At 40.2% G+C, this 23,822-nt stretch overlaps 5 protein-coding genes across 6 annotated transcripts; 3 read left to right on the top strand and 2 right to left on the bottom strand.

The window, feature by feature from the left end:
• Window positions 1–804: 804 nt before the first annotated feature.
• On the top strand, window positions 805–5,731 carry LOC121307552. Of its 2 annotated transcripts, none has more exons than XM_041239741.1 (11): window positions 805–979; window positions 1,241–1,307; window positions 1,729–1,863; window positions 1,959–2,036; window positions 2,294–2,404; window positions 2,660–2,738; window positions 3,078–3,278; window positions 3,580–3,616; window positions 3,988–4,214; window positions 4,353–4,446; window positions 4,899–5,731. In XM_041239741.1, the coding sequence occupies exons 2-11, from the start codon at window positions 1,281–1,283 to the stop codon at window positions 5,182–5,184; spliced, it is 1,275 nt and encodes a 424-aa protein (XP_041095675.1). In that variant the 5' UTR covers window positions 805–979; window positions 1,241–1,280; the 3' UTR covers window positions 5,185–5,731. The 2 variants fall into 2 exon arrangements, with proteins under 2 accessions (XP_041095675.1, XP_041095674.1); XM_041239740.1 differs by having other exon boundaries at window positions 808–979; window positions 3,075–3,278.
• A 604-nt stretch (window positions 5,732–6,335) lies between these two features.
• Window positions 6,336–6,845, bottom strand: LOC121307564 (basic phospholipase A2 caudoxin-like). Its single transcript, XM_041239764.1, has one exon. The coding sequence runs from the start codon at window positions 6,843–6,845 to the stop codon at window positions 6,336–6,338; it is 510 nt and encodes a 169-aa protein (XP_041095698.1).
• A 207-nt stretch (window positions 6,846–7,052) lies between these two features.
• LOC121307656 (basic phospholipase A2 taipoxin alpha chain-like) lies at window positions 7,053–9,100 on the bottom strand. Its single transcript, XM_041239886.1, has one exon. It carries the CDS (start codon window positions 8,269–8,271, stop codon window positions 7,723–7,725), a length of 549 nt encoding a protein of 182 aa, XP_041095820.1. The 5' UTR covers window positions 8,272–9,100; the 3' UTR covers window positions 7,053–7,722.
• A 256-nt stretch (window positions 9,101–9,356) lies between these two features.
• LOC121307639 (mitochondrial carrier homolog 2-like) lies at window positions 9,357–16,524 on the top strand. The gene is made up of 13 exons (XM_041239860.1): window positions 9,357–9,499; window positions 10,927–11,011; window positions 12,417–12,523; window positions 13,019–13,045; window positions 13,188–13,244; window positions 13,671–13,728; window positions 13,944–13,995; window positions 14,088–14,147; window positions 14,259–14,352; window positions 15,085–15,132; window positions 15,231–15,298; window positions 15,616–15,691; window positions 16,216–16,524. The coding sequence occupies exons 1-13, from the start codon at window positions 9,413–9,415 to the stop codon at window positions 16,300–16,302; spliced, it is 906 nt and encodes a 301-aa protein (XP_041095794.1). The 5' UTR covers window positions 9,357–9,412; the 3' UTR covers window positions 16,303–16,524.
• Window positions 16,525–18,262: 1,738 nt separating this feature from the next.
• On the top strand, window positions 18,263–23,390 carry LOC121307638 (26S proteasome regulatory subunit 6A-A-like). The gene is made up of 11 exons (XM_041239859.1): window positions 18,263–18,338; window positions 19,332–19,412; window positions 19,696–19,821; window positions 20,084–20,188; window positions 20,547–20,609; window positions 20,726–20,863; window positions 21,030–21,173; window positions 21,561–21,709; window positions 21,859–21,955; window positions 22,503–22,648; window positions 23,264–23,390. The coding sequence occupies exons 1-11, from the start codon at window positions 18,297–18,299 to the stop codon at window positions 23,373–23,375; spliced, it is 1,203 nt and encodes a 400-aa protein (XP_041095793.1). The 5' UTR covers window positions 18,263–18,296; the 3' UTR covers window positions 23,376–23,390.
• The last annotated feature ends 432 nt before the right edge of the window (window positions 23,391–23,822 follow it).

Genomic DNA, 23,822 nt, shown 5'->3' with positions numbered 1-23,822 from the left:
AGAGCAAAGCTCTGCCCTTTAAATTGGCAGGGATGGGGTTAACTTCCCCTACCTGCCTGGGTTTATTATGTTCAGGTGGCTGGGGTTGATTAGTTGATTAGGTTGATTAACGATCAATCAGCGCCCAGCCACCTGATATAAAAGGAGGCCTCTGCTTCCTCAGCTCCCTCTCTCCAAATGAGAAGCAGAGGCCTCCTTTTATATCAGGTGGCTGGGCGCTGATTGATCGTAAATCAACCTAATCAACTAATCAACCCCAGCCACCTGAACATAATAAACCCAGGCAGGTAGGGGAAGTTAACCCCATCCCTGCCAATTTAAAGGGCAGAGCTTTGCTCTGCCACAAATATATACACACACACAGCACACGTGTCACTCTTATGCAGTAAAGCTGGCCATTGTAGAATTGCTGGTATGTGTGATGAAAATTGTCAGTACAATAAAAAAATATGTGGGGTTTCATTCTTTTGTAACTGGATTTTGTATCTTAACTTTTGTGTGTGTGTTTGTGTGTGTATATATGTATACACACAAACACATACAGCTGGGGTTTCTCTCCAGGGGTAATTTATTAACCCACTTATTAACAACTAGGTTTGTAAACCGTAGGGATGCGGTACTGAGATTTACCATTCTATTCAAATAGACCCCCTTGTAACTCTTTGTAAGTGATCATTTACTGTAAGTGGCAAATGAATGGCTGCTTGTATGAACACAAACACTCAGTGCTGTTTCTGAATACACACTTCTGTGGAGTGCTGTTCAGTCCCTTTGTGTGCTTGTCCAGGCTTGCCTCTGGTTAGTGGCTCCTCTCCCACCTCTGAGTGTTGGCTTCTTCCCCGCTGCAGTTCAGCCAGTGTGTGATCGAGCTCCGTGAGATTCTGCAGGAGGATCTCCGCTTGAAACTGCAAAGAATCGGCAGGGAGATCGATTCCGACGCCACTCTGAGTGACATCTCCTTGTCTGACATTGAGTCCAGGTCTGTACTTTCCCAGCGTTTCACTCCTTATATAACTCTCTCAAGAGAGCATGTGTGTTTGAACTATTGGCGCATCGTCGTCCTCACCATTTTGTGTTTTCATATTATTTATTAATGCCCGCAGTCAAAAAGAAAGAAATACAGACTGGTAAGAGTAGAACAGAATAGAAGAAGTGTGAGGGATTCTTCATATGAATTAATTCACTGAAGCCCCTTCCCTGGCAATGCTCATGATAGCGACTCTGTTCATGTGTTTCACAGCACAAGCGGTTCCAACAGCACAGAGTCGGATGGTCTCCCTATGCATTTGCTTAGCCTTTGTCAACAGGTAAGTTTGTTTATTTTAAGTACTGGCATGGTGAGGTTTATTGCTCATATATACCCTTAAAGTGAGTTGAGGTATAAGCTGTGAATGAATGTAAGTGATCTCTTCTAATTCCGGGGGGGGGTCACCTACAGAATATATGTTATATGCTATAGTTTGTAGTTTGAATGATGTTCAAGGGTTTCTATAAAGAGTCTAACATTGCCTTGGCAGAGCTTTAACCTGACCCCTTAAAGAATGTTCAGCCAGTATAAACTCATCTGTAATATCACCAAGAAAAGTGACTTTTTTTAGAACCTCAGTTTTCATGTATTTGCTGACTTGGCGTCAGATGGATTGTAATCAGTATCATCGTTATAATTTACTGTACAGTATATCTGACCTGTCACATGAATATATTTGTGACTAACCTATTGTAATGCAGTTTAAACAGAAGAAAAAACTCCTGAGAACAAGGAAGGAGAGGAACAAGTTGCGTCAGCAGCGTGACCGCTTACAAAAAACAGTGAGAAACGATAACAACAGTGAAAACAACACTAGTACTACTACTGCTGCTACGGTAAGCACACACTGTCCACACTCGTAAATGGAAGAATCCCTGATCTGCAAAGTAATCATTTGTATATCTTTTGTGTCTAATTGGTGCATTTCTAGGAGACTAGTAAGAAAGTACAGAATGTGACCCAAGAGAAACCAGGGGGAGGAAACAGACAGGAGAAAAAGAGCGAGAAGGTAATGCATGTCAAGGGTTAATAAACAGTGGCATGGCGCTGCACAGTAATTAAAAAGGGTTACCATTATAAATGTGCACAGTAGTGTTTTAGTGTACCATGCTTCCCCCACGCTTCCAGTATTTCTTGAGTCAACTGCATAACTCCCTCTGTATTCATTTCCCTGCAGTTGAAGGAAGTGAACTAATAGATCTGAAGCTCAGAATTCCTGTGCTAATCAAGTGATCCCTGTCTGATAACAATGTTTGTTTTATTTAGAGGTACAACCACAAAGAACGCTCTTCCACAGTACGTTCTTGGATTCCACATCCATCCACCGGAATCGCCATAATAGGGGATAACAGTCTATTGGAAAGCAACCAAGAAAAGGTAGATTGTTTTCAGACGATTGCGTGGTTGAATCCAGTATAGGCAAACTCTTGTCTAAGTCCTATGTGATGCTGTGAACTTTCAACTCTATCTGCCTTGACTGTAGGATCATACAGAGTATAGAGCAGCTGGAACCAACAGTTAAAAAACTAAAACATTTCAATCATAAAGATACTGAAATGGCTATTCGCTCTTTCAGAATAAGGTTTCCAGTAAGAAATGAATTAACGTTGCTAATTGTTCTCTTTGATACAGTATACGTATTTGGAATCGGTGACTTCTGCCTATCTTCGTAGTGGCGTGCTGCCCAAAGCTTTACTACACTCTGATGCAGGTACTTACAACAAAAACCTTTCTAAAGTATGGAGAGTAATCTAGAGTCAGACTTTGTCTACTGTAGAAAATAAGAGATGCCAAATAAATGCTGGCTGGCATTTCTGTTTGTTTTACATTTCATCTGTGCGCCTGCTTTCATTTTCTAATGTATAGTTAAGAATAATTAAACAGCGTAGCTCAGAGTAATGTAATGCAATTTCCATGTTACATCAACTGACTGATACAAGCCATCTGATATTAATATGACTGTATCAAATGCATCTTCACATGCCTGCAGTAGAACTTGTGTCTGGTGATTTTATTTATTTTTGATCACCCCCTTCCCCTCATTTAGAAGAGTTTGAATGGAGTGGGCAGCACGGTGTTCCCGTGTCACACCACCACGTGAGTAGGCAGCGACGAGCGCTTCCCATGAGGTCGATCCAGCAGCAAGGCTTGGGCCTGCTCAGCAAAGACGGGTCCTGCCCGGTCAGGCTGCACCCCTGTCCATTTAACTCCCTGCTGCTGGACTCATTGACACAGCCTGATTACAAAAGAGGTACGGCTTCAGAAGCGAGGTCCTGTTTCCTGAAGCACAGTGGTCTCTTGAGATCGGGGTTAGAGGTCTAGTTTCAGCTCAGCCGCCTTAGTGGATGGTGGACAGATCCATATTACAAAAGGTTTAGTAAGTGTTAATTTTGTTTAGTTCTGGAATCATCTGCAAAACTGACTTTCAAAAAGGACATTTGAATGCCGTGCAGGACTGCTTTCTCCTGTGCACATCCAGTGCAACAGCAGAGCTGGCCTAAAACAGGGTTTTAGCTTTTTCAAATGTGTAACTGTTTTATTGTTTCTTTTAGGAATATCTGCTTCTAGTGGAGATTTTTCTTTACACAGGTAACCATTTAAACTCTGTATCCGCCGCCAATGCTGTATTTGTTGTATTGTTTCATATATATAAAACTTTTAATTTCATAGTAGATCAGCATCTTCTTTTTAACCCATCATTAAATAACATGGTGTAGTTTGAGATAAGATGAAGCATGCAAGTGTTTACACATATAAAAGGCTCCCAAGGTAAAATAGTTGCATGAGAATTTTGCAGCTTTACCATACTTTTTCCATTCCCACAATTAGCGATGTGAAACTTGCTGTTGTCTTACCATGCTTGTCTGTGCTTTTACTATTCTTGTGTGCTTTTAAAATGGCATGATTTACAGGATTTTATGAACATATTAATTATGTTTCCTTTTTCTGAACCTGCACAGATCTTCCACTCTTCGGTCAAATACGGTATTGCAAAGCAAGGTGGTTCCAGCTGTTCCAGCATTGAACAGGCTGCTTGTCTACAAGTCATCACTTTCCTTAGGGATGTTGGCCTCCAGCCAAGGATCTGCTCAGGAACCAGAGATGCACCCATCAAGCGGAGCTATCACCTGTAGCTCAGAGACCACTGAAACTGGCATGAGGAAGAAGCTAAAACCTGGCATTGCAGGTACTTTTACAATACAATAAAAAAGCACTTATTCCATTCACTTTAGAGGTCTCAGCAGCTCACATTATTTTGAATAAAAATACATTTTATTGTTTGACAACCCTTCAATATTTAATGTTGTTTTTCCTCCCCCACAAGAATTTCCTTCTGTGGAAGAAATGAGTAATGACAGAGGACCTCCTAAGGATGCCCACTCTTTCCTCCCTGGTTTAAAAAACCTGCATAGGGAAATGTAAGGATAACATTAAAACCAATCATTCTACCTATAAATCCTTTGCATTTACTGGCCTAGAAAAACTTAATGACCGTATCTTTATATACGATAATATTATATATATATATATATATAGATATATATATAAAACACACTGACTGTTTTTGCTGTAAAAGTAACAAAACACTAATTATCAGAGTGAAACTGGATTCATATTGAAACATTTAGAATAGGAATTTAAAAAAATTACTTGTTTGCATTCTAGTTTGTGTAATATTTTGTATGCATGTGTGCCCTAACCCTGTCATTACTTGTTGTTTAGAAAGATCACTGGATCTTGAGATGGGTCTTTTTACTCCTCCAAAGTTTACAGATTTTTGCATTGGATTGTTAATAATGTCACGTGCCTTCAAATCCGTCTCTCAAGAAAAAAGTAATTTCAGTCCCTTGACAAACTTTCTTTCTCTCAGGCCTCAGAACAAACTGCAAAGGGAAAAACATCAGAAACTACAAAAACTGACTTTGACAACAGCAGGAAAGCATCCCCCTCAGCGAGGAATAAACAGCAAACCAGCTGAAGTGCATGGCACAGGACAAGAGAATGGGGTGGGGAAGCAGGGCGGGGCAGGGAAGCTGCGAGACCCTGTTTCAGGTGACCCAGAAGATCTTGCTCCAACAAACCGCAGGCAAAGCTCTTTGCTCGAAACTCTTAAACTGAAACTGTCATCGGTCAACCTGAGGGATGAGAGCGATTAGAAATTTGAATCTGTAAGGTTTTAGGCTAGAGCTGGATTCTGTAGAGCCTTTGACAGGCCGCTGTTTTGTAAACTTCAGGTGCTAAGACTACATTTTAAATTCCAATAGCTCTGAACGGGACTTGACGAAAGTTAACATTTAAAATGCAGATCTGGAAATCATATATTGACTTGAATTGTTCAAAATGACTGGTCCCATTGTTTATTTATTTTTGTATTTATGAAGTTTTGCTATTTTAACCACTGAATGTTATTTCATTTAAAATCTTTCTCAAATATATTTTATACTGGCAAATTTTATTTTACCCTACAGCAAAAACTCATTGACTGTGTTAAATGCATTTAAGGCCTGAAATATGTATGTGAAACAGTTGCGTGTCATGTTTACCTAATTACCTAGCAGTAGCTTATGAATGCAGTTAAAGTATATTATATGTTTTAAATGTAACTAAAGGAATGGGGAAGGGGTTGTAACACTGATTTACAAACCACTCTTCTCAATGAATGTATAGTTCACGATAATGTGTTGTGTGCCATTTTGTCAAAAAATAAAGAAAAATTGAAACTATTTACTTGCTGTGTATATATTTAAAAATAGAATAGGGATATGGAAACTAGCAGTTGTGTGTTCTTTGGACTCTGCTATGTGCAGGTGGTGAGGTACAGATTGGTCCAGTGACTTACTTAAGGTGTAGGAGGCTTTGAGTAGGTATGCTTTGAACACTCACATCAAATACCTAGCAGTTAAGAACCTTGTGACAGGTACTATTAAAACATGAATGGTTTGACTTGAATGACTTGTAAACCCTTCCCTTGAGTAGAGAACACTCAATTCGCTAATGAGATTATATTAATATTTCCCAATATACACATCCCACCAAATATGTTGCAAATAGTCAAAACCCTTATGATAGTTTTAATATTTAATGCACCAGTAATATAATTTAATATTGTAACATTTTCAAATAAACGCGTCTTAAGTTATTTAACTCCAGCAATAACTAAACAAAGAATGCCCAGATGAAAACATCCCGCAATTTTATTACCGTCCAGCTATATGGCTTTATTTTGGGGACTCTTTCTGGGCCAGGCCTTGTTGCGTCGCTCTTGGCCCCTGGCTTGCACCTCTGTATCGCTGTTGCGCCGTTACTTCTACTTTAGCTCTGTCTCCAACGGGCAAGACTTCGCGGGTCCATGACATTTGCGTTTCTTATCGTAGTGCATGTATTGAGGGTTTGGTTTGAAACCAGTCAAACACTCTAAGAACACCCTGTCACACTCGCAAGCCTCCCAGCCGCAGGCGTTTTCGCTTTTGCATTCAGTCCGGCCTTGGGTGCACTTGTACTTGTAAGGCATTAACTTCACCCTGAAGCCGCACTTCAGCTTAATTCGGGCGTTTGCATAGCAGCAGTCGTGCTTAAAGCAGCAGTCATCGTAGAAGTCCGTCGCGTCGCCGTAGCCCCCAGCTCCACAGTAGCACCCGTAACCATTCAGATCGTTCAAGGTGATGTTAACGCTCTTCTTGTAGCACAAAAAAGTTGAGCCAAGGTCTAAAAGACTACGGTCTTTGCGGACCAGACGCCGACATGAAGCCTCCGCCAGCGAGAAATCCAAAACGAGATGGTTGGCGAAGAATAGGCTTACCAAGAAAACACACTTCATACTTGGTTGTCAAGCTGGTTTATTTATGCTCGTTGAACTTCGTATTGGTTTCCAACGATAAGCCCTCGAGTCCGACTCTAGTCTGACTGGTTAAAGGTTCGAATGCTGTTGTGTTTTTTTTTTTAAATCTCAACGTTTTTAAACGGCGTTCCTAGGCGCTTTTTTTTTTTAAACTCGCCACAAATTTATTGATTTTATTGAAGACGTAAAGTGAGTGTGAATTGCGTGAAATGGCGCTAAAGGAATTTAATTGTTTTGCTAACTACCGGTAGTTACCAAAAACACACCTGTCTTTTTTTTTTTTTTTTTTTTTTAAATCGCTTATAATTTTGTTATTAAAAGATTGGATGAAAGCGGGTGTATTTTCCTAAATATAAATCAAGAAAGGAAAAAACTTTCGGCTAAAAATTGGGTTTTCATTCAGACAAGATTGTCTTTTTATATTTTTATTTTTAAGAATATTTTCTTGCAGACAAATAAAACAGATAATACTGTGAGATGTGTCAGAATGTATAAAACAATCTTCACCCCCAGTTTCCTCGGGAAATCACTATAAGCAATATTTCATGTGGCTTAGATATGAAATAGCGTCCGCTTTCCATTGTACATGCACAGCAGACAGCTTCCATTGCATCATAATATACAATAACCACAAATTGAAACTTTCACAATATGTTATCACAAAAAATAGGTAACCAGTTATCTACTAATGTTAGTCTTTTCATTTTAGTTTATTATACTGTCAGTTTTTTTTTTTTAAGAACAAAAGACTGTCACTTATCTTGGTGCACGGTTGAATAATTATTCAAGTACCTTTTTAAAAATGTACTTGACGAATACGAATTCCTCCAAACTCACAGTGCCAGAGGTGTTTGTTTTATTGGGTTAAATTTCCTCTCGGTCTATGCATTCTCCTAAACACTTCTTTCGCGCTTGGGAACACTTTCGGGCAGTCCATCATGGGACCCGGACACAACCTGCTTTTATCGTAGAAATAATAACTGCTGTTTGATTTAACGTGAGACAGACACTCGGCGAACTGCCTGTCACACTCGCAAGACATCCGGCTGCAAATGCTTTTCCCGGTACACACAGTCCGCCCTCCTTCGCACCTGTACCAATACGGCATCCACTTCACCACGGAGTAGCACTTGAGCTTAACCCTCGCATGGTCGTAGCAGCAGTCATGTCTGAAGCAGCACTCGTCGTACGGGTCAGTTGGGGTCCCCGAACCACCGGTCCCGCAGTAGCAGCCGTAGCCGTGGAGTTTACCCAGGTGGATGTCAAGTCGATCCCTGTAGCACCAGACCGTCAGGGCAAGCTCAGCAAGACCCCGTCTGTGACGGAACAGACCCCGACTGGACTCCGTGTTCTGCGGCCAAGCAACGACCATGCCAAAGAAGACTACGAGACAAAAGACCTTCATCGTCTGTTCCGGTTGCAATAACTTTTTATTTATATTGGCTTCTATTATATTAGGGTCATTTGCGCAAGTTTCGATTTGCTTTCTTGAAATCTCTTTAACTGTCTTGCGCTAGCATCAGCAAGGTATATTGTTGTGCCCCGTGTTTCCTGATTCTTAGCGATCTTGACGTTATCTTTATCTGTAACGTTTCCTCAGTTTATGCCTCTCAGCTATGTAAAGGCTTAGTAGCCAAGCCTGTCCCGTTAACTCCCATCACTCCAGGGTGCCAATTAAATTAGTGAAGCTACAATTACTTTCACTGGCGGGTTTGTCTTAAAACAGGGACGTTCTGAGATTCTCTATAGGCGAGGTTAGATTCGTGATTATGGTAAATACATTTGTATTATATTGAAGCTACACGAACTGATATTGATGCAGTACGGGAACTTGCAAACTAGAAGTTAAATGCGCAAATAATCCTGAAGTAAATGAGGGTCATTGCAATCTTTCAGTCTGTTTCTCACTCTGAGCTCTCAATTACTTTATACCTTAATTGAATTTTTAATTGTTCTGAGTTTCTAAAAAAATAATAATTGTTCTCAGTTTCAAGGTACAACATGGCATAGCTTAAGAGCTGAAAACAAGTAAAACGGTTTAATTAAGCAAATTATCAATTCAATTAAGGGGCTATTGGTCTAATACTGGAGTTCTACTAATATCTATAATTAAGCCGTAGTCTCTTATTATCGTGCTTTTAAGTTATTATAATAGGTGAATAGAACAGAATGCACGTTTTAAAAGTTAAATAATAAGATCGGCTAATAGTGTAAGGAAAACCATTATACATATGATCACGTCATAAAAATGCAATGACCTCGGCATTTAATCTTTATTTCTTAAATTATATTTTATTCGTGCATTTGTTTCTAAGGGAATCAAAACAGAAAGAGTGGAGTTGGTTGCGTTGACTGGGCCACTCATTTTCGGTTAACGTTTGCTGAAAAATAATGAAATTACCTGATTGGGCATGTTGTGGTAATCTGACTAGACTCGTATTATTAATGAACGAAAGCAACCCCACACCACGTGATCACCCCAGTAACCGGGGCACGTCACACGTCACTCTCCCCTGGTTCCCTCTGGAGCAGATGCTTCTCCCATAATGGCGGACACGTGCAGTCAGATGTTGCTGGGGTCCGGACTCACTGTCCTTTCCCACCCGCTCATGTACATCAAGGTGCTGGTACAGGTGAGGCGCTGGCTCCCCATCTTATTATCAACGCCTTACATTTTGCTTGGCAGTGCACGGAGCTGGCTACCCAGTCTTGGATTTCCTGTGCCCTACATCGCTGGTTGTGTCTAGTGGTTCTTCGACTGCCACGGCTCCTATATTCTCCAGTGTCGGTGGATGTCGTTTTTTAATGTTTGTATATATTGTGCATTTCATGGTGCATTAGTGTCATGGCTCAACTTCCTCCGAAATGTCAGTGTGTAGTGCAGCGTTCCCGACGTCATAAGGACAGGTCGTGGAAAGCGAGAGATTCAAAGAGGTTATTTGAAACCGGGCCCGTCAACTCTGTTCTATGTGTTTACACGACAAGTCTGGGAATTTACATTTTGACAAGTAAAACGTGTTTATTTTGGAAAAACTGTACCGTACTTACTTCTTTTCCGGAAGTGATGTGCACTGCACTCGTATTCGCACGATGACCTTTGTCATTTCCAGCACTGTTTAAACTGGCACAGGAGTTTAGGTTTGCTGGAGAACAAATACTTGCGTCCTGTACACGATCATGCCTGTTACAAATATTGCTGTTCACTAGTTTGGTTTTATACCTGTTTTGGCAGTGTCTACATCTGAGAATAAAACAGAGATTTATTTTTTCTCTGTCGGGAAAAGAATGAAACGATACACGTTCATTTTCACCATTATATAATGAAAGCTACTGTTGTTTGTGTTGCTGTATGGAGAAGCAGCCGTTTCATTAAAATGATTAACTCAGACATGGGGATTATGTTTTCATAAAATACACTTTTGGTGTAAATATTCCTGCTTTCCTTTTTAAAATCAATTCCCTATTCTAGCAAAATTGCAATTAGTCACTTAAACCTGCTTGAAATGAAAGCAGTGGAACAATCACAGCAGTTATGTCTCAACATATCCTTTGAAGGGACTGGTGACTGACATAAAAATGCTGGTAAATCAGAAATACAGATGTTAATATGTTGCGCAGTATTCAAATTGTCATAGTATTGCATTTCATTATTGCATATCACTATTATATATAGTGTATTACATCATGTTCTGTGTTAAGTGTAGTTTCATTTGTACCTCTTGCTTTTATGTTGCCAGATACCTATAGTTTACCTCTTCTGAGCCAAATGTTTGCCCGGCTGTGGCTACAGCTTTTTAATTACATTTTTGGACCAAAGAAATGGATGATCAAACATACTGGACTGTACTGTCACACAGGACTGTGCTGTCACTGCCACACTGGACTGTGCTGTACCTTCATTGTCACTGTCACACTGTGCTGCCACTGTCACATGTCATACTGTACTCTGCTGTCACTGTCACACTGTACTGTGCAGTCACACTGTACTGTGCTGCCACTGTCACTGTCACACTGTACTGTGCTGTCACAAGCATTTAAACATCTCTTCATTTACTCGCAGGTCGGACACGAACCTCTCCCTCCAAGTTTAGGTAGAAACCTCTTTGGCCGTCAGGTTTATCAGCTGCCGGGCTTCTTTGCATATGGTGAGTGCATATGGTAAGCCATCAGCAAACACACAGATCACATGTTTCTGAGTGCATTACCTGTAATGCTTTTACACACAGATCACACGTTTCTCAATGCATTAACTGTAATGCTTTTACACACAGATCACACGTTTCTCAATGCATTAACTGTAATGCTTTTACACACATCACACGTTTCTCAATGCATTAACTGTAATGCTTTTAAGTTTTTCTGTTTGCACTGTGTGTTTTTTTATTTTTTATAAAAGCACTTTGATGAGGCATCTAGTCAACAGTTGGCCAAAGTTGGTTCTAAATTGTTTAATTGAACTAATTAAAACTCCATCCTGATCGAAGTACTCCATTATCTCATTGTAGCTGTTAAACCTGTAGTGGAATGATCCTCCAGGACTGTGTCTGGACACCCCTGGTACAGTGGGTTTAACTGATGAGCTGCAGGTTAGGTAGACAGCCTGCCTGGGATTCAAACACGTACTAAATAATAAACCAGCTTCTGTTTTGACTGTAGTGTTCTGATCTCATGTAACCCAGTAGCTCCTGATGCATGTGTGTGTTCTCATGTAAACCAGGACATCTCCTGCAAATTGGTTATTGCACCTCAATGTGCATTTCAGGCTAAAGAAGCATTTCACATTCTAGGTCACTCTTCGGATTCAGTTGATTATGTGACTGTGGCAATGTGTTGGGTATAACTAGCCAACCTAGGAATGGTTTTTCTATTATTGCATATTCGTTTAGCTGTCTCCTGTAGTAATCATTAAGCCTACAGTTTTTTTCTTGAGCGCTTTGGAAGTCATGGATGGTATAGATTTCTGTCAACAAGTGTGTGTATCTGTCCGTGTGTTTGGTAATGTGTGTCAATAATGGAAACATGGGAACTCCCATTGAAAATTGCACAGGAGCCTGGTGTAATTGAAGACTTCAGTTCAAGAGGTTCTAAGCATGTGTTTGGAGGCAGAAAATAGAACTGTGCGGTTTTACCCAAAAAGGGTGTGTGTTTTACAGCGTAGCAATTAGCTGCACGATCTGGGCAGCTCCTTGTGCATGGTGGCTCTGCCCAACTTGTTTTTATTTTTTATTTCTACTAAAGCCATCAAATGTTAGGACAGAGGTCATTGAAAGAAGTGTGGAGGAAACAGTGTTGTGTGTGGCAGCAGCATGTGTTTCAGATGTTAACTGGAACCCTGCTGTCTGCACCGATCCTGGTTATTTTTTTTAATACGTTTGTGTTTTAGTTCTGGAAGTTAGGATGCATCTACTTAGACATTTTAGAAATGCACGGCGTGTATATACAGTAATCCATGTGTTTGTGTCAATTTTGCAAAAGGTTTCAGGCTTAGCTGTTTAGTTTCTGTTAATGATTAACCTTTTGTTCAACTTTGTTTTCTTTTATTTTGTATAGCTAAACACATTGTGAAGATCGATGGGAAAGCAGGTCTGTTTAAAGGCTTAGCTCCAAGACTATGTGCTGGAACCATTGGGACCCTTGTTCACAGCAGAGTTCTACAGGTCAGAACTCAACATTACAAAGCAAAAGCACTGTGACCATATACACATCTGAACTTCTATAGTACCGCGTGCATTAAGTAGCTGTGCAGCTCAGATCACTGATGGATTCTGCTCTGCAGCTCTGAGCTGCTCAGGGTGAACGGAACTGATCACGCTGTTAAATGGGTTCTTCCACAGAGCTGTTCTGAGCGGCTCACTTATTTAACACACACACTGCAAAACCCCTGTTGCAGGAAGGATGCGAACGCATGAATGTTAAACTTTATTGTTTCACGTATGTAATGAGAACCAGCTATCAGTTTCTCTGTGTCTAAGTACTGTAGGTGTCTGTCATTCTGCAAAATGATTTCACACTTGCATTGTTGCCAGTTATGAAGAAACGTAGTTACAGAGGTCATCCATAGTACTGCAGTCTATGGTTATATTTTATAGTTGTCTCTGTATTGTATGTCTCTGCTACTCATTTAATGTTATATTTGTCTCATTCTCTTACAGAACTACCAGGAGGCTGACAAGACAGAGGTAACACCTTTTTTTTGAAGCTGCTTTTAAGACTCTTTCTGACCAAAACCTGCAGCATTTAAGTCTCAGTACGAAATTTTGAAACACCAGAACTAGCTGCTAGCTGTGACCAAGTATGTTTTTTGATGTATTCTCTCTCCAGGAATCAGGAAACAGCCAGAAAGAGGACCTGTCATCTCTGCAGCAGGTTGTGAATGAGGTGAGAGATCAGTTTCATGGTTGAATTAATACTGGGAGTACAGCAAACGTGTAGGAAGGCATACATCGTAAACCCAAGCTACCAGCAGGGGGTTAGGAAAATCAGTTTTATGAAAAATGTGTTTACCATAAACATCTTTGTAATTGATGCAGTAGAAGGTTAAGTGCATGCCTGTTTTTTAAATGTTTTATTTTATATAGCTGAACACATCGATAGGAAAGCAGCTCTGTTTGGATCAAGTAGATCACTATGTATAAAATGTACGTGTAATATTAACGCTGTTCTTAAGTGGAATGAGACCAGTAGGATAACCACTCGAACTAATGTCTGTTACTGGGACCTTGGTCAATGGGAGGCTATTGTACCAGTGGGCTCTATATTTCTAAACCAAGTTAATAACATTTCCCCCCCCCCCCCCTTCCACAGACAGCCAGGGAGATGGTGGCACGTTCTTGCGCCACGATTGTCACTCACCCCTTCCATGGTAACTACAGTCTCATTTGTTTAAATCAAAACTGTTTACGTTTTAATTGGGATTAAATCAAAACCACGGCTTCATAAACATTGGTTTAATTCAGGCATTAGTTTGCCCAGTATATTTCTCTCTGTTTTGCTTATTTTTGCTTTATTTGCAAGCTGTTTACTCTATTGTGTGATTGCATCTGTATCTTATTTTCTTTCCTTTCTCCTCTTCCCAAGTGATCACTTTAAGATGTATGGTACAGTTTATTGGAAGGGAAACAAAATACAGGTTAGTGGACTTTCAGTTCTGTTAAAAAAAGGTACAGCGGTCGCTCAGAGTTTAAAATAATCATTTTTTTTGTTTTTTTTACATTTCCACAGTGGAGTGTTTGACTCGGTTGTAACTATCTACAAGGAAGAGGGAATCTTGGGTTTTTTTGCGTAAGTATAGTGATTGCACATTGCAGATTTGCATATTCTGCCTCTATGAATAGACAGAGGTGTTTTCAGGATGCGCGCTAAAAAAATGTTTTGCACATGTTCCCGTTCCAGTGGTCTCATTCCCCGCCTCCTTGGTGATGTCATTTCCTTGTGGCTGTGCAACATGCTTGCTCATGTAATAAATACTTATGCATTAGACAACTCTGTAAGTATTCCGGGTTTATTAATTTTTTTTACAGTAAAACAGTTTTAAAGTGGTGAATCTAGGATTAGTAGAACTGGAAACTGAAGACTGGTCTTGTCTGCAGAGCAAAGCACTGCTTGTCTTAGTCAAGCCTAGAGGGAGTGGTTTAGTCTCCGTTCTGATACAGTCCTTGTAGGCTTCTTTCTTGCTGATTATGCCTTACCGGCTGTGGTTTGTGAACTGCCGTTTACAGGCGGCTAGTTGTTTTCAGAACCAACCTGAGGCAGATTCAAAGCAAGATCTCTAGTACTGAAAAGGAAAGGCTGGAGTGTTGTGTGGTCCAGTGGTTAAAGAAACAGGCTTTTAACCAGGAGGTACCCGGTTCAAATCCCAGCTCAGCAACTGCTCCGTCTTTCGGGTGAGATGTTTTTGTAAGTGACTCTTGCAGCAGATGCATGGTTCACACACCCTAGTCTCGTATCTTGCTTTGTAATGGTGATCCACTATGAAAGGTGCATATAAAAATAAAGATTATTATTAACTGCGAACACTTTGGGTTCTTGGTTGATCTGGCCTTATGGCTGAAAAGGGAAGATTGAGAAAAGAAAGGAATATAGGGTTCCTTAGAAAAACATCCTCTTTCCTGTGCACTGTGAGAATTCCCTGAGAATTATGCTGTTAGGAAAACAGGGCTGTACCATATTACAGGTGTTGCTGTTTTGTTATTTGTATTCCTGTTTGTTTTTGCTACAGATGTCCCATATGGGGGAGATAAAGAACTGCTCCCAGGCTGTCACGGGGGTACGTGAAATCAGAACTGAATTGCATTAAAGAATTACACGCTGTTGTAAAATGTGTGCGTTCATTTAGTTTTTAACTTTTCCTTTTTTTTCTTCCAGTTCTTTGCTAGTATGCTAACCTACCCCTTCCTCCTGGTATCAAACCTCATGGCAGTCAATAACTGTGGGTAAGTGGTCAGACTGATCACACACGGATTTAGACTTTCTTTTAGGTTGAGATGCATTTCAAACAAAAGTACCAACTTGTTCTTAAAAGATCTCAGAAACTGAGTTGGTTTGCGTTGTAAATGCAGAGAGCTACTATGATGTGTTGCTTCAATACCAGCCTCTAGTTGCAGTGTACAATTGCAGTGTTTTTTTGTGTCCCTTATTTAGCTGACAGTCATTTCCCAGTAATATTTTGTGTGCATGGATGCGCTCCACGTGTGTAGCGTAGATCTGTCATGTGCATGGTTTATAAATAGTGTGATTTGTCCTTCCCCAGACTTGCTGGTGGCCTTCCTCCTAGCGCTCCTGCTTACCCCTCTTGGGTTGAATGCTGGAGGACCCTCAGCAGAGAGGTAACTAACAGAAGTCTTTCTTTAGGACTGGCTTTTATATAAAATAACGTCTATAAAGGAGAACGATATAGGTATCCTATTAGATCTGTAACAGTACACTATTTCACAGTACGATACGTAGATTGCGATCTGCGTCACGATGCACAGGATTGGCTACTTGTATGACGTATAATAAGGTCAAATGGTCATTTTATTCCATGTACCACACTAGGCAATTGTAGCCACATGCACCTGCTCAATTGTTGAAGCCTGAGAGTTTCAGACTGTGATACATAACTTAATAGGATTTTCTGGCAAACATTTAATCTGCAAAAAAAAAAAAAAAAAAATAGGACATTTCTTGCAGGTGTTGCATAGCCAGGCATAAGGGTACAAATGTATTTTGCAATGCCATTTCTTTATTGTACAGGATAGGTAATAGAAACACTTGTATACGTTTACTGCCAGAGTTTTTACAGTGCGGTCTTGACCTGCAGTTGAATACAGGTGTGCAGATTGATGCTGACCTCTGTTTCATTTTGCAGGGTAACATGAGCAGAGGGAACAGCCTGTTTTTCAGGAAGATGCCTGTGGGGAAGAGATATGCAGTGGATCAGAAACGATTTTTTTAAAGAAAAGTGCATCAGAATAGAGTCTAATTGTAAGAAGTATAAAATAAGATGAATAGAAATGAATTTGGATTCTTTGTATGCATTTGTTTACAATAATGTACTCCCAAGATTTTTTTTGTTTTTGTTTTTGTAAACAACAATCTGTTAAATCTTGGAAGCAGTTAAAACCGTAATGCATTTTATGACAGTGTTGAATGGCTTTGATTAAAAGTGTAAAGAATCGATTTGTTTATTTTTAAGTGATTTTGTACAGTTTAAAAATAACAACAGATCTCCCTTTTCTATAGGTTATCATGTAAACACTGTTTTTGAAAAATGTGTCATTCCTTCCTAAGTGCTGTGTTCTTTTGCTATACCGTGTTTAGAACTGGGATCAGTCTGAGCAAGTGACAGCTTAATTGACTTGCACCAACACAAGAGCAACAGGAAGTGCCTGAATTCCGACCTGTTCTACAAACTTCAGCTTGGTTTCCCTGAGTTTGCCGTGCCATGCCTGCGAATTGAAATGTTCAGTAGATGCTAAACGAGGACAGGCTGTGTGTCTGTGCACTGGTCTGATCGGGGTTGCTTTTGTTCCAAGGTGATGGGAAGGGGGATACAAAACATCTCTGTAAACTCTTATAAAGAAGTTTCTTATCAAAAATGAGTATTTAAGGGGCTTGTTAACATGGCATGACTCACCGGGGGTCTGGTGGCTAATTCCAAACAGGGTTTTATTTAGTGGCCTATTAGAAATGATTGACAGTGGCTTCATCTTGTACAGTTACGAGTGGGTCCTTCCGTGGAACCTTCAAAGTAAGGCAATGCTGGTCTAGGAGTGGTGACTGGATTTCAGAGTGGTGTTCAGGCCTATTGATTATGCTGAATCGGCCATCACAAACGTGTGGTGAACAATGCAAGGTGATATATAATCCGGTCATTTACACCCTGATTACACACAGGAAATTCAAGGGGAAGTATCCTGCCAGAGAGGTCAGTCTTCCAAGGGATTCTGTGTGTGACCAGAACACACTGAGTAGGGTCTGATGTGGGGTCATATAGGTAGTAGTTAATGTGCTTGCTATCAAATCACATGGTTTTTAATTTCTCAGATGCAAACACTCAAGCATGCGTTTTTGGATTGCCTTTCTATAATTGGTCTCTGTTTATTGTTATTAAAATCACATTTAGGGTGTGCATATGGGTTCTTGTGGAAAACCTGCAACCAGACGAGTTAAAAAATAAATAAAAAAAGTTTTACATGAATAGCTTTTTCTATATTCCTAATGGGTATTGTAAGTTAACTCAAAGATCTAAAACGTTGACATCTGGAATCACATAAACCTGTACATCGTTTGCATTTGTAAATTTGTAAAAAATAACACAACTCAAATTTTTTTAGAACGATTGCAAAAAAACCAGAACATATTCTTAGCACGGGACAGTATTTCACAGTGCGGGATAGAGCTTTGGATCCCTCTGCTGGTTAAATAGGGTTATGTTCGTAAATGTAAACAAAGCATCGGTTTCGAATTTACACAAAGTCGTTATTATTTTTAATGAAACAAGGGATATTGATCTTGTCTCATAACAATGTAATCAAGTAATGATACTGTTATTATTAGTATTATTCAAGTATAAAAGTTAGGAACCTAGCATCTACCAAAAGAACCTAGAGCACTGGCAAGCAAGATTCGACCAAAACAAAGATGGAGAGAATAGCTTCGACGCTGAGTGGAGATTTGAAAATTGAAGTAAACGTATCGTACCACCAGATTCGACATACAAAATTGAAACAAAACACAGCCTTGAAAAGACATTTGATTTTTGAGCAATACTATATTATATATATAATAGTATATATAATATATATTATATAATATATAATATATATATATATCTATATATATTATTCTAAGCATTGTTTCTGTTTGTCTTTCATACAGCAATCTGTGCGCTGTGCGTTGAATCTGTTGTTCGTGCAACTGAATTTACTCGCTTTCGGAGAGTCCGAGATGGCGTCGCTGCATGACAGATCAGTTTGGGATGAGGTTGAGGTTAGTGATTTTTATTCATGTTGTTTGTAAAACATTTCCATATTTTCTCTGATGATAATTTTCTGGAATTTAAATGCACACTATTTTGATCAGTACCGTTTCGTTACCTTTGCTAATTGGTCGTGGCGGTAGCGAGTCGGTCGGCCTGTGTATTGAGAGCATGCATGACACAGGAAAATAGTTCAGATGCAAAGACTAGGACCGCTAAACTACACGACAGCGTCGCATTCTGCGAATGAACGCCTTCCTGATTTATAATCGTGTAAAAACAACATTTTATAAGAAGCTACTGTAAAGAAAACTCCAAAAAACACGTAAACATGATTGTCATGTTTATAAGGAAATGCTTACAATTTGAACAGTTTACTTCATGTACAGTGTTCTGCTACAATGCTGTGTTTTTCCTATTTGTTAAAAAAATAAAAACAAACAAGCAAATAAATACATTCTTGTAATTTGATTTTCTCGGCGGGTTTCCACCAAGACTGCCGACCGTATTCTGAAGCAGTGCATACACGATTACACGATAGAGGTACATGCTTTTTGCCGGTAGGGTATAAAATGGTTTTTAGATTTGCTTTGCCATCCGTGCAATTAAGGTTTTCATGTTAAATGCACGACGCAATATTCAACTCCATGTAGAAAACGCACGCTATGATATGTGCAATTTTAATAATACATCATTGTAAGTTTGTTATCAATCAGTTGACTTTAATACCCAATTTTAGACGAAATAATTTGATCCATTGGTAAGTGCCCAATATTTATTATACCATCTTTTTTAACAGAGGTACCTTTTGCGCTATGACTCTAGTGTCTTTATTTCTGCACCTCTGATTGGCTGGTATCATATGAACAGTACTAATATGGTTAGATTTGAACAACTGATTGCGTGCTTGTATTCAGTACGTTAATTCATCTTCTGTGTATATCTGATATTCGGGGGAGTGATGATTCGTCCTACCTTTTTTTAAAATGTATTTTTCATGACAGGATGGAATCGGGGAGGAGGTTCTCAAGATGTCCACGGAGGAGATCATCCAGCGAACCCGACTCCTGGACAGTGAAATAAAGGTAGGTGTTTATGGAAAGCAGCTCCGTCTTTGAAACCGATAGCTCCTTTTCTGTGTTTTTTATATTATTTGATTTACGCTATTAATTCCCGTTGACAGACTAGTAAAAAAGCAGTTCTGAGCAAAGGGAGGGAATAGAATTATGTGACTGTGTCGCTGACATTTCTGCTGTGCATGAGTGACCAGGTGACAGAGGATGATGCCGGCAAAAGTGCATTAAGAGATGCTGTGTTAACAAGGGTGTTTGTTAATGCATTTCAATGAAAACGTTTCTTTTTCCTCAGATCATGAAGAGTGAGGTCCTGAGAGTGACTCATGAGCTCCAGGCAATGAAGGACAAAATCAAAGAGAACACGGAAAAGATCAAAGTGAACAAGACGCTGCCATATCTGGTCTCCAATGTCATTGAAGTGAGTGTGACAGCGTTGGTCAAGCTTGTGTGCAGAAATGTACCTTTACCAGCGTAACGGAATTAGCTGGGGTTATCTGTAGTGAAAAGAGTCTAAAATCGCGTGTTCACGGCACAGCGAGCGGCAACTTTCACAGCTGGGAAATAGGTACAGAAGAGAGTGAGAACAAGAAGCCATTCATCCATTGAAGACTCATTCCTTCTTTTAGGATTCTCCTATTCCTTTTTACATTCTTAACGTGACCTTTTCATATGTGTTCTAGTTGCTGGATGTGGATCCAAACGACCAAGAGGAGGATGGAGCCAACATTGACCTCGACTCCCAGAGAAAGGGCAAATGTGCCGTGATTAAGACCTCAACCCGCCAGGTATGACGCTGGAGCTGGTAAATTAAACCGGTCTGGTAGACTAAACACAACGATCAGTGTGAGAGGAATGGATGTGGTTTGGGTGTATCATTTTCCCATTGTGCATTTTAAATGAACCCCTGCAAATAACACACAAAAAGGTATATTTGCAAAATCATTTCATCGGTTCAGATGAGCAATGCTAATGAATTTAATGAGAAATATGTTAATGTTTGAAGGGGGGTCTTGGTGGGAGCTTGGTGTGAAAGCTAATGACTACCATGAGTGTTCACAGCAGGGAAGGGGATCAAAAATGGAAACCTCCACATACACAGTATGATCTTTTAGGAATTCGCCGTCTGCTCTGTTTCTTCCATAGACATACTTCCTTCCAGTGATTGGATTGGTTGATGCAGAGAAACTCAAGCCTGGAGACCTTGTGGTGAGTGAAAAGTATGTTTGTTTTTGATGCTAGCGCTAACATTGTGCAATAAATGCATGCCCTTGACTCGCCACTGTGCAAAGTAGATATGGGAAACCTTTCTCCTATTATTACAGGGAGTGAACAAGGACTCTTACCTGATTCTGGAGACTTTGCCCACAGAGTATGACTCCAGAGTCAAAGCCATGGAAGTGGATGAGCGTCCGACAGAGCAGTACAGTGATATCGGAGGACTGGACAAGCAGATACAAGAGGTCAGTGCCTTTTGACCCAGTAAAAACAGTTTAGTGGCGTTTGTCTCACTGATTTATCACAGCTTAATTTGTGGGTGTTTAAACACAGTGAATGCTGTGTGGGTAGTGTGGTAGCTCAGAAGGCTGTTTCAGTCCAGCACCCTGATCATGCCTTCTTGTTCTGCAGCTGGTTGAAGCCATTGTCCTGCCAATGAACCACAAGGAGAAGTTTGAGAATCTGGGAATCCAGCCTCCTAAGGGGGTGTTGATGTATGGACCACCAGGAACAGGCAAGACACTGCTGGCTAGAGCCTGTGCTGCGCAGACAAAGGTTAGTGTCCTGAGAGGGAGAAACAATCTTCTGTGGTGTTGTGTACCAGCTTGTCATGTAGCAAGGTCCTTGTGGAATGTAGATATTGACCAATATGTATAAGCCTACTGTATATATGTTTTATAGGTGAGGATTTTCCCATAAATTAAGGAAGTCTGTTGTAATAAATACACTCCCAGTAATATGATGAGGAGCATGAATTGCATGCAAAGTGAACGTTTGCCTGATTGAATAATTGAAAAGTTGATTATATCCACTTAGATTTTAGATTTGTTAATTTGTCAAAAGTGTATTACTTTTTATGTTGTTTTATTGACCAGCTAGGACCCAGTGTGTATTGATTGAGTTCCTTCTGTTTGTTAATCGGTTTGCTGCATTGCTCCACAGGCGACTTTCCTGAAGCTGGCTGGCCCCCAGCTGGTCCAGATGTTTATTGGTGACGGAGCCAAGCTGGTCAGAGATGCTTTCGCTTTGGCCAAGGAGAAAGCCCCCACTATCATCTTCATTGACGAGCTGGACGCCATTGGTACCAAGCGGTCAGTAAACTGGCCTCATTGTCTTTGCACACTTATGTGAAGCCTGAGATGTTTGGATTGAGGTTATATAGTGTTGCTTCTTCTTTGTTCTAGATTTTATATTTCTTGGGTAATCTTCATTTCTTTTTGTTTTTAACCTTGTCTTGCAGGTTTGACAGTGAGAAAGCTGGAGATCGTGAGGTTCAGAGAACCATGCTGGAGCTTCTCAATCAGCTTGACGGGTTCCAGCCCAATATGCAAGTCAAGGTAACTTATATTGCAGTATTGGCTGTGAGTGTGGTATTGTGCTAACACTGGAATTATTTATTCAAATTAGTCATTGACTGGACTATTGTTTCTGTGCTTCATACACTTTATCTTAATGACCAGGCTTACATGGATCAAAGGTTTCTCCCAAAAAGGTCACAGTTTGCTCAGGTCAATCCTAAGCTAGATGTTATTAGTAGACTCACAAGGGTCATGCTAAACCAATTTCAAGCACATGATCGACTGGGTATTGATCCCCCATAGGGTTCTGGTGTTTGATTGATCATCCATAGGGTTCTGGTGTCTGCAGTTTTAGCTGGCCTATTATATATTATTTAGTAATAGTTAATGGAAATAAATAACGTACATTAACATGTTTATTAGCAGTTGTTTTAACATTTAATAAACAAGTTATTTTTGACTGGTAATGGATTAAAACTGTGCATTAAAAAGAAACCAGTAAAAGAGCAGATGTTGCTGAAATTGTTGCTGTTGAGAATTGTACATTCCCTGTTTTTTGTCGTTATTGTTTTCCTGTGATCCACAGGTTATTGCTGCTACAAATCGAGTTGACATCCTTGACCCTGCCCTGCTGCGATCTGGCAGACTGGATCGTAAGATTGAGTTCCCAATGCCGAACGAAGAGGCAAGAGCCAGAATCATGCAGATTCACTCTCGGAAGATGAATGTCAGGTAAGCGCAAGCGGGGGCAGTGCCTTTCTACGTGTGAATGAACTCAGAGAAAGCATGCCCAAGATGTACAGCAGGGCTTTCCAACCGTGGTCCTGGAGAGCCCCAATCCTGCAGGTTTTATAGATGTCTTTACATCATCAGTGGCTAAGGCTCTGGAACACACGTTAGTCTTGACTAATTAAGTAACTGAGTGCTTGGTTGAAACAACAAGCAGCAGCCCCAGAGGCTCTCCAGGACCAGGGTTGGAGACCCCTGATCTATGTGGTTTATATTACAGCGATGGAAATAAGACTCCCATTGCGTAGCAGTTTGATCCGTTCCTGGTTTCACTGTGAGTTTAATAAAAGACACACCTGAGCTTGTTACCTATACACTGGGGTTAATCAAGCTGGAAGTAAAACCGGTCATAGGTGAACTGCTGTGCAATAGGAGTCTTACTGCCATCCCTGAGATCTATTACTGGTGTTTGAGGGGAAAAAGTGTGATGATGATGGCCCAGTTATTCATTGTATTCGTTTTAATAAATTGTATGCACTTGCCTTGATAGGCTCGGATTAAGTATTTGCCTGAAGCGTGGGAATCGTTCACTTACATTTTCTTTGTCTTCTCTTGCAGTCCTGATGTAAACTATGAAGAGCTGGCCCGATGTACTGATGATTTTAATGGAGCTCAGTGCAAGGCGGTGTGTGTGGAAGCAGTGAGTGTATATGTTTTTTTAGTCTGGTAATACGGTGCTGAGAGTCCTAATTAAGGGGGTTGGACTCAATTTTGTAAGTATTTCAACCTAAAAGATTAAACCTGGTTAACCCAGGGATGAAACCCATTGCATAGCACTTTGATCCATTCCTGGTTTTACTATGAGTTTCATAAGAAACACCTGAGCTTGTTTCCTATTTATTTGTGGCTAATCAAACTCATAATAAGAGCTGGAATGGGTGAAACTGCTATGCAGTAGGAGTCTTCTTTCCATCCTTGTTAACAGTTTTAAACATTTATATTTGTAATGTTGGTAACCACTCTAAGTTCAGAGTAAATGACTTCAGTATTAACGTGTATTAAGAGTACCTATGTACTGCACTATTGTTTAGACCAGGGCTTCTCAAACTCGGTCCTGGGGACCCCCTGTGGCTGCTGGTTTTCATTCCAACTGAGCTCTCAATTACTTAACTAGACC

Source organism: Polyodon spathula, chromosome 57 (genome assembly GCF_017654505.1).
Source record: "Polyodon spathula isolate WHYD16114869_AA chromosome 57, ASM1765450v1, whole genome shotgun sequence".
NCBI lineage: Eukaryota > Metazoa > Chordata > Actinopteri > Acipenseriformes > Polyodontidae > Polyodon > Polyodon spathula.
Note: the sequence above shows the minus strand (reverse complement) of the source record. Positions and strands in the feature narration are given on the sequence as shown.

What these genes read in the sequence shown, in the direction of transcription:
- LOC121307552 (XM_041239740.1), top strand. Translation starts at nt 1,281, where the DNA reads ATGCATTTGCTTAGCCTTTGTCAACAG. An exon ending in ACAGCCTGATTACAAAAGAG is followed by an intron (nt 3,279 to 3,579) that starts GTACGGCTTCAG and finishes TGTTTCTTTTAG; the next exon opens with GAATATCTGCTTCTAGTGGA. An exon ending in AAAAACCTGCATAGGGAAAT is followed by an intron (nt 4,447 to 4,898) that starts GTAAGGATAACA and finishes TCTTTCTCTCAG; the next exon opens with GCCTCAGAACAAACTGCAAA.
- LOC121307638 (XM_041239859.1), top strand. Translation starts at nt 18,297, where the DNA reads ATGGCGTCGCTGCATGACAGATCAGTTTGGGATGAGGTTGAG. An exon ending in TGGTCTCCAATGTCATTGAA is followed by an intron (nt 19,822 to 20,083) that starts GTGAGTGTGACA and finishes TATGTGTTCTAG; the next exon opens with TTGCTGGATGTGGATCCAAA. An exon ending in AGCCCAATATGCAAGTCAAG is followed by an intron (nt 21,956 to 22,502) that starts GTAACTTATATT and finishes TGTGATCCACAG; the next exon opens with GTTATTGCTGCTACAAATCG.
- LOC121307639 (XM_041239860.1), top strand. Translation starts at nt 9,413, where the DNA reads ATGGCGGACACGTGCAGTCAGATGTTGCTGGGGTCCGGACTCACTGTC. An exon ending in TTCACAGCAGAGTTCTACAG is followed by an intron (nt 12,524 to 13,018) that starts GTCAGAACTCAA and finishes ATTCTCTTACAG; the next exon opens with AACTACCAGGAGGCTGACAA. An exon ending in GGAGGACCCTCAGCAGAGAG is followed by an intron (nt 15,692 to 16,215) that starts GTAACTAACAGA and finishes TTCATTTTGCAG; the next exon opens with GGTAACATGAGCAGAGGGAA.
- LOC121307564 (XM_041239764.1), bottom strand. Translation starts at nt 6,845, where the DNA reads ATGAAGTGTGTTTTCTTGGTAAGCCTATTCTTCGCCAACCATCTCGTT.
- LOC121307656 (XM_041239886.1), bottom strand. Translation starts at nt 8,271, where the DNA reads ATGAAGGTCTTTTGTCTCGTAGTCTTCTTTGGCATGGTCGTTGCTTGG.